This window comes from Triticum urartu, chromosome 2, assembly GCF_003073215.2.
Source record: "Triticum urartu cultivar G1812 chromosome 2, Tu2.1, whole genome shotgun sequence".
NCBI lineage: Eukaryota > Viridiplantae > Streptophyta > Magnoliopsida > Poales > Poaceae > Triticum > Triticum urartu.
Genome location: NC_053023.1, coordinates 112,530,885 through 112,540,180, shown reverse-complemented (window position 1 = coordinate 112,540,180; position 9,296 = coordinate 112,530,885). Strand labels below are relative to the sequence as shown.

The window sequence follows — 9,296 nt, the reverse complement described above, 5'->3', positions numbered from 1 at the left end:
CGAGGTTGACAAACCTCGACCTTTGTCTCAAAAGTAAAAAGGACAAACCTCGACCTATGCGTTGAATAGGATCACCTCAGAAAAAAAGAAGAAGCGTTGAATAGGATCAAGTTCAAGGACCAAAACGCTGTATACTTGAAGCGAGGTGAGCAGATTACGCGAGGTTGACTTGCTGCATTTTTTATTGATAACCTGTGGCCATGATCCTATAGTAGACACTAGGCGCACAGCTCGTTCATAACCTCTGTTTGTATGTTGTGCTTTAGCCTTTGCTTCCATGTCATATACTTCTGACAAGTGGCAACCAGCACATTTGATCATGTATCATGGCTAGCTTGTTTTCAGACCTTAACTATCCTTTGCTTGCAATGTTTTCTGCACATGTTTGACGACCAAGACCTGGGTTTCTTCACCAACTTCCTGGGCATCTTCATCTTTGTGTTGGTCCACTTTGTGATGGAGGACCCGAACTACGACAACTGATCATCTCTTGTTTTGCACCGTCTTACTCGGAGCAAGTTGGGAAATATGTCGGTTAATGGGGACGGAGCGCTTGACGGTTCTTCTTAAGTGCAAAGTATCTGGCGACTTTTTTTTCTTTTTTTATCGAAAAGGGGGAGTTCTCCGGCCTCTGCATCAGAGTGATGCATACGGCCATCTTATTAACCAAATAAAAGTTTGAACAAGGTTTCAAAGTCTCCAACTGACAGAACAAAAAAAGAAAGCTCACACAGAGCTAAAAAGGCTAGAAACACCAACTAGCCAAGAAAGAAAAGCCACAACCGGCTGGCTAAAGAAAGATAGGTAAACTAATTGCCTATCCTATTACATGACCGCCATCCAAACCAGTTGAAGATATCCCGAGCTACCATCTCCCAGCAGACAGATCCAGTAACCAAATGCTCCCTGGCCTCCGTCAGAGTGAGTAGCGACCATGAACGGATCAGTGTGGTGGCTCGGAAAATAACCCGCAAAAAGTGAATACGTGATATTCTGTTAAACACCAAATCATTTCTGCAATTCCAGATAGTCCACAGCAAGGCGCAAACTCCAACACGAATATGTCTCACTAAGTCTGGCTCAATCCCATTAAGCCATATCCCAAATAACGCATTGACAGAGTTCGGTGGAGTAATCTTAAAAGCAATGTGGACCGTCCGCCATAGAACTTTGGCTAACGGGCAATTAAAAAAGAGGTGTTGAATCGTCTCATCCCGATCACAGAAACTACACCTAGTAGTTCCTGTCCAATTACGCTTTATCAAGTTGTCCTTAGTTAAAATGACTTGTTTATGGACAAACCACATAAACACTTTTATTTTGAAAGGCACTTTAACCTCCCAAACATGCTTAGAGGTAGGAATGGAGGACGAATTACTAACATCAATATACATTGATTTAACCGTGAAAACTTCAGACCTAGCCAGCTTCCAGCGTAATTTATCGGGTTGTTGAGAAAGCTGAACCTCCATCAGTCTCCTAACTAGACGGAGCCAAGCTTCCCAACGATTGCCCGCTAGCGACCGTCTGAACTGAATATTAAGGGGGATAGATTGAAATACCATTGCAACGAACACCTCACGTCGTTGAACAATACGATATAAAGACAAATATTGAATGGCCAAAGGTGTCTTTCCGAGCCAAGTATCCTCCCAAAAACGCGTACTAGCACCGTTGCCAATAATGAACTTTGTCCTATTAAGAAAGGACAGTTTGACTTTCATCAGTCCTCTCCAAAAAGGCAAGTCGGTTGGCCTGACTGTAACCTGGGACCAAGTTTTTGTGTGGAGGTACTTGCTACGAAGGATTTGCGCCCACGTGGCATCAGTCTCAGAAAACAGTTTCCACAGCCACTTACTAAGAAGACATCTGTTCTTAACTTCAAGATTCTCGATTCCGAGACCCCCTTGGTCTTTCGGTCTACAGATAATATCCCATTTAGCTAGCCGGTACTTTCTTTTTAAGTCATCACCCTGTCAAAAGAAACGCGATCGATAGAAGTCCAGTCTTTTCCTGACACCAACTGGGACTTCAAAGAACGATAAGAGAAACATAGGCATACTCATGAGTACCGAGTTAATCAAAATTAATCGGCCACCGTATGACATGAGCTTGCCCTTCCAGCAACTCAGCTTCTTCTCAAATCGGTCTTCGATGCACTTCCATTCTCGGTTCGTCAGCCTACGATGGTGGATCGGGATACCTAAGTAGGAGAAAGGTAACTCCCCCAACTCGCACCCAAACAATTGCCTATAAGCGTCCTGTTCATCCTTTGCTCTACCAAAGCAGAACAACTCACTCTTATGAAAGTTAATCTTTAACCCGGTCAATTGTTCGAACAGGCATAACACCAGCTTCATATTTCTCGCCTTGGCCAAATCATGCTCCATGAAGATGATTGTATCATCATCGTACTGCAGGATGGATACACCTCCATCAACAAGATGGGGTACCAAGCCACTTGACCATTCTCCTTAGCCCTCCCTATCAAAATTGCTAACATATCAACCACAATGTTAAACAATATAGGGGACATCGGATCTCCTTGTCTTAGGCCTTTATGTGTCTGGAAGTAACGACCAATATCGTCATTCACTTTAATTCCCACACTACCTTTTTGCGTGAATGATTCAACCTGGCGGCGCCAGGCTTCATCAAAACCTTTCATACGCAATGCCTGTTGGAGGAATGGCCATTTGACCTTATCGTACGCTTTCTCGAAATCCACCTTAAAAATTACTCCATCTAATTTTTTTGAATGGATTTCATGGAGCGTTTCATGAAGGACGACCACCCCTTCAAGGATGTTTCTGTCCGTCATGAAAGCAGTTTGGGACTGTTGCACCACAGAAAGCGCAATCTGTGTAAGCCTATTAGTCCCGATCTTGGTGAAAATTTTGAAACTAACATTGAGAAGGCAGATTGGCCTGAACTGCTCAATTCTCACAGCATCCGTTTTCTTAGGGAGCAGTGTGATAGTTCCAAAGTTCAAGTGAAATAAGTGAAGCTGTCTAGAGAACAAATCATGAAACATAGGAAGCAAATCCCCCTTAATGATGTGCCAGCACTTTTTGTAGAACTCAACCGGAAAACCATCCGGTCCAGGAGCCTTATTATTTTTCATCTGTGCAATAGCATCAAGCACCTCCTTCTCAGTGAACGGGGCAACCAGAATATCATTATCAGCAGCCGACAGTTGAGGCACATCCTCAGCCCTGGACTCATCGAGGGACACACAGCTATCCTCCGGCGGTCCAAACAACTGCCTATAATACTCTGTTATATAGGTTTTGAGGTTGTCTTGTCCTAAAATAGTGCCCTCATCTTGTTCAAGTTGAAAGATCCTCTTCTTTCTGTGCTTACCATTAGCAATCAAGTGAAAGAATTGAGTATTTGCGTCCCCTTGGACCACTCTGCGGACCTTAGCCCGCAACGCCCACTTCAGTTCTTCTTCGTGGAGAAGTTCTTTCAACCTCTTCTCCGCCTCAGCTTTAACCTGAAGCTCAGCAGGCAACAAAATCATGGATTCGGCCTTTATGTCTAGTGCATGTATAAGAGAAAGGAGCCTGTCCTTTTCAATCTTATACACTCCGCTAAGGTGCTTAGCCCAACCCCATAAGAAACTTCTCAAATTCTTAATCTTATTCTGCCAGCGCTCGACCGAAGTCCTCCCTCCTGCACCCTTAGCCCATTCCCTGGCAATCAGGTCCAAGAATCCTTCGTGTTCGAACCAGGCCATCTCAAAAGAGAAGGTGTTTTTGTTCCCCACATGGCTCGACTCACCAGAATCCACGAGCAAGGGTGTATGATCGGAAATGCCCCGCGAGAGAGGTTGTACCGTTACAAGAGGGAACTTCTGTTCCCACTCCACACTCGCGAGAACTCGATCAAGCTTTTCATAAGTCGGGTTTGGCAAAGCATTAGCCCAGGTAAACTTTCTACCAGAAAGCTCTATCTCCCTCAGATCCAAGCTTTCAATAATGGTATAAACATAAACGACCACCTGCCGTCAAAGTTATCATTGTTTTTCTCCTCTCTCCTCCTAATGATATTGAAATCACCCCCAACTAAAATTGGGAGCTGCTCTGACCCACAGATTCGAACAAGGTCCGCCAGAAATTCCGGTTTAAGCTCGGGCTGTGCGGCACCATAAACTGCCACCAAAGCCCAGTTGAAACCATCTACTTTAGACCTGACTCGAAACTTAACCGCGAAGTCGCCCATCACTACACTTCGGACTTCAAGCGAATCGCATCTCACACCCAGCAAGATACCACCCGATCTTCCTCGCGGGGGGAGACAATGCCAATCGAAATCAACACCACCCACAAGATAGGAAAGAAACTCGGGCGCAAAGTTAGCTCGTCCAGTTTCCGAAAGAGCAACAAAATCTAAACGTTGCTCCAAAGATGCCTCAGCCAGAAACCTTCTTTTAGCTAAGTCCTTCAGACCTCTGCTATTCCATAAGATTCCTTTCATCGATCATCATAGAATTTTTTGGTGGTTCGAATCCTAGCACTCCTACGTACTGCAGAATCGGGATAAATCTTCCATTTCCACTTGTGCTTTGGTTTACTAGGTTCAGTTTCCCGGTCCTCATAACCGGGTTCAACGGTACTAACAACTGCATCATCTATGGGCACATCATCATTCTCAGACTCATGGTTGGATGGTGCTAGATCCACACACAGATTATCCAGCACCCTGACCCCTAACGCATCAATCTCATCATCATTCATTGGTTTTACCGCTGCGAGATTACGAATTGTCTCTAAGGCACGCTCTGCCTCCAAATCTAAAAGATCATTCACCAACTTGGAAATCTCACTATCCGTAGCCCCTAGTGAAACTCCTAATTGGTTTGCATTATTTATAATGTCCTCATTAGAAAAATGCAATAAAGAATTAGATATGTTGACGGACATACCAGTAGAGATTGCAACATCATGAAGCTTGGCCGCCCTCATAGCGCACCTCTGCTGCATGTCATCCACATCCGGGAGCTCCTGAATGCGAGCACTCATCCGTCTCCCCGCCGAGACCGGGTCAGGGATCCCGCCAAAAGCAATGACCTCCTCCCTAGTAAAACCTCGCGTTGAATCCCTCAAAGGGTCAACCAAGGTCATTGGAGTAGGCGGCTGGGGGCTCCCATGCCCCTCGGATAAGTGGCCCTCACGGAGGCCCTGAGCCGCGGGCGAGTCGGGAGAGAGAAGGGCGTGGGCCGCCTGCCCGAGCCCTCCTCCCGTCCCACCCCTCGGCGCCGAGTGGTGCGCCGGCGTCGTCAGAGAGGCGGTCCTCCTGACCGCCGCAGAAGAAGGAGGAGTCAGGGCCACCTGCCCCGAACCCTCCCCCCCAGCGCCACAGAAGGTGCGGACGCCGTCGTTGCCACCTGGGACGAGATAGCCGAGGCCACCTGCCTCGGACCACCTGTCGCAGCACCCGCCGACGCCTCCAAGACCGACATCACCGGCGACGGTGTAGGGATGGGAGTTGTCGAGGCCACCTGCCCCGACTCCCCTCCCCCAAGCCCCAACTCGGGCGTAGACATCATCTCCGGCACCTCGACCACAGGTGAAGCAGGGGGAGTAGAAGCAACCACAGGCTCAACGTCCCCAACTCCAACCAAAGTCCTCGGCGACGATGCCGTCACCATAAGTCCAGGCAAGGACCCGCCAGCTCCCTCGAACTCCAACAAAGGGAGCGTATGCTCGGACACATCATCAAATCCACCCTGTCGCTCCAAAGTCTGGGAGGGGCAGAGGCTAGCTCGAAGGACCCAAACCTCATCGAAGTCATAGGCACCGATGGTGAAGGTGTCGGCTCAACTCCGGACCCAACCCCAGGCAACTGAGCAATAGGGCCAGAACCGTTAGTCCCCTCCCTCGAGGACTCATCAGTCGGTGCCCCCCTGGCACCCGCACTGTCGTCACCCTCGTGCATATCCACGTCATTCCCATTAATGGCCTCAGCAAACAGATCAGTGTCCTCAAACTCAATCTCGAGCGGGAAAACCTCTCCCCTATACGCATCAAATCCATCGTCTCCCCACTGGCCTCGGGGCAGAGCAAGCGACTCATTGGCGATAGCATTCTGCTTATTCTGCGTCGGTCCCGACCGGTTCTGAACTGGCCTCGCGACGACGTGAGGCGGAGGCGCTGCCCGAGGCTGACCGCCCGTAGTAGTCAGCGCACCCCCAGGAGGAGCACCGCCCCGGCCAGCAGCAGCCACACCGGCCGGCGCAGGAGGCCGAGGTCCACCACGACCCGCGACCGGCTGAGCAGCGGGCATCGCACCCGGCGCCTGAGGCCTGAGCCCGCCCCTACCAGCGGGTGTTTGCACGGGTAGATGCCCCGGCGGCCGCACACCCAAGTGACTGCTGCCACGGCCCGGGTTACCCAGCGGCACACTCCCGGCCGCCGGCGGCCTCTGGCCAATCGGCGCAAGGCCTCCACGCCCAGCGCCCGCCGCCGCCGGCGAAGCCGCCCTGCCTCGTCCAGCAGAAGTGGAGGACGCCATCTTCTTGGGAGGCGGCTGCGTCGTAGAACCGCGTCCGGCCATGCCCAGGAGAGGCCGGATTCTCCTAGCCCGGCGATCACCACACTTCGGGAATCCACGGGTGCCGCACCGATGAACCCTAAAACGAGCAGGAGACAGCGCTCGAGGAAAAGCAGCTCGATCGTCTGCGTACGTGCATGCGAAATCAATACGGGCAGGATCCTGGTCCGGTACAGCATGGGCCTCATACCCATATGACCCTGGCCCATCTCCTCGCAGCCCCGGCTCCTTCCGAGCCGGCCCAGCGCAGCCCAATAAGTGATTCAAACGCATTGATCTCATCTCCGAGATCCCGGTCGCCGGCACGGCCAACACAGGCGCCGCCGGTACCTGTCGATGGTCGATCCGCCTCGCGTGCTTCTTCTTCTTTACAGTAATCCACGACTCCGGTCTAATCAAATCGAAAAGCGTAAGATTCGGAAGACTCGCCTTAGGTAGGAGACCCTTCCAAGGTCTTAGCGCCGACGCCGCCGTCCTCCGATGAACAACCCGTCGGATCATCTCGTTCTTCTCGCCCACGTGAAGACCAATGCACGCCGGATCGTCCGCTGGGAGTACTCGATCAATCGTCGTTGCTACTTCCTCCTCGTTATAACCTGAGTTAAAAAATTCATAAATAAGATCCGAAGGAGTCGGAGAGGGCGGCAACTCTGCCGGGGGTGCATGCCCATCGTCGTCCGCATCGTCGTCGTCGGAGTCGGCTAGCGTCCAAAACCGCCCGCCGACGCGCAGTTGATCACCGGCAGCGGCCGGCGCCGTCGCGGTCTCGCGCACGGGCGTCCGCCCTTCCGCCCGCCCCGTCGCCCTCATGACTGCCAATACTAATCCTAATCAAGTTGATTTGAGTGTTGAGCATGCTTTTTTAGGATTCAGTATCTGGCGACTTGAACTGTGTTTAATCTGTTGAACTAGTGAACCATGGAGATTATAGAAGATTGATTTACTATCTGTCCATGTTAACTCCTGCTTTTCGCTTGTTGCTTGTTTGATGATGTGATCTGTATGTATGCCAGCCAGTTGGATGTCCCGTGTCCCAAAGTCGTGCCCTCGTGGCCTTGCCTTTGAGCTCGTAACAGTTTCAGGATGAATCTTCTGAAAACACAAGCTTTGTTATGCCCGTGTCGTGTTGATGGTTACTATCGTCTGTCACACTCGTCTCGTGGTCGCAATGTGAATGGAGATCAGTGCACGGGCGGTCGTTGCTCCTCCCGGTGGCGGTCATCATGCTGTCGCCGGTGGCAGGTGGAACGGTCGAGGTGGAAAACCATGGTGGAACGTAAAGCCATTCCCGCAGCACGCAGGTCCTTCCTCCGATACTCCACGACGGATCGTGCGGTGAGTGGCGACATGAAGATTCGCACCCCGCATGGAGCATTTTTCTGTATAGAGGGGGTCTTTGGCGCGCACGCGGGGGCGGCATCAAAGATGATCTACGAGGTAGCTTCGCGCTCTCCGTGGTGGCTGCCTTTGTTGGGTGCCTAGTAGCCTAGTTAAATCGTGCGCGTGTGTGCACTTCTATAGGAGCCTTTTCACAATAACAACAGTCCGATGTGCTGCTAGTTGGGTTGGATTAAGACGTTTGCGATGCCAAAACCTTCGATCGGCATCGAGCGCAGTTCCGCCTCGTGTCCACGGTTGCACATTTTCGCTTTGGCTTATTCAGAAATGGCAATGAAAAAGATATGTTGTGGTTTCTAAGCAATTTTTCGATAAAGGGCGATTTTATTATCTCAAATGTAGTATCAAGCGGATACAAAGCATTATGAGAGCACCCAGCCTCTGCATAATTAGGATGCACACGGTCCAATATGAAGGTCTGACAAAAATTGATGAAAAAAATTTGACAAATCGGCAATAGTAGAGCCCTATAGACCGACACTATGCCTATGTCGATGGAGATGGTGGATCGATCCGAAGGTTATGTTGCCATCCATGTTGGAAAAAAACCTCCATAGCCACCTGCTCCAATCGCATACACACCTCCTTGAACAGCGATTGGTCCTCCGGTCGTTGTAACATAGACCACATACGTAGCAATTGCGTACACCGGAAAATAACCTGTAGAGGAGAAGCATTTCTTCCGTTAAAAACAAAATCATTTCTACATAGACAAAGCGACCAAATTAAGGCATACGCTCCCACCCTTATTAGCGTTTTGAACCTATTTGAAATACCGTCCAACCAATGACCAAAAATATTGGCAACAGTTGTGGGCGGATACAAATTTGACGCTATTTGGATGATTGACCACGTAGAACGTGCAAACTTGCATTGGAAAAGGAGGTGTTTGATTGTCTCGTCATGAGTACAAAAACAACACTTCTTACTCCCTTGCCAGTTGCATCGTGCGAGATTGTCTTTGGTTAACACAACCCCCCTACGAAGATACCACATGAAAATTTTCACTTTTAGTGGAATCTTGGACTTCCAAATTTTCTTGTTATTACTCACCGGTACCTCAGAATGTGTGAGCGCACGATACATAGAGTCTACAGTGAAAGACCCTGATGTAGTAAGGTTCCAGCGAAACACATCCCGCCCTTGTGTCAGGTTAATTGAATCCAGTCAGGATAAAAGATTATGCCATTACACAAGTCGGGGGCCAATCAAATCCCGCCTGAACGAAATATTCGGCGGGAATGAACTGAGCACTTGCGCAATAGTATTATTCTTATCGCGAACAATGTTGTATAAGCCTGGATATTGTTCTCGGAGACTGGCATTGCCTAGCCAGATGTCTT

General features: G+C 49.8%; 1 protein-coding gene across 1 annotated transcript; it reads left to right on the top strand.

The window, feature by feature from the left end:
• The first annotated feature begins 381 nt into the window (after positions 1 to 381).
• On the top strand, positions 382 to 483 carry LOC125541228 (dolichyl-diphosphooligosaccharide--protein glycosyltransferase subunit 4A-like). The gene has a single exon (XM_048704689.1). The coding sequence runs from the start codon at positions 382 to 384 to the stop codon at positions 481 to 483; it is 102 nt and encodes a 33-aa protein (XP_048560646.1).
• Positions 484 to 9,296: the final 8,813 nt, after the last annotated feature.

What these genes read in the sequence shown, in the direction of transcription:
- LOC125541228 (XM_048704689.1), top strand. Translation starts at nt 382, where the DNA reads ATGTTTGACGACCAAGACCTGGGTTTCTTCACCAACTTCCTGGGCATC.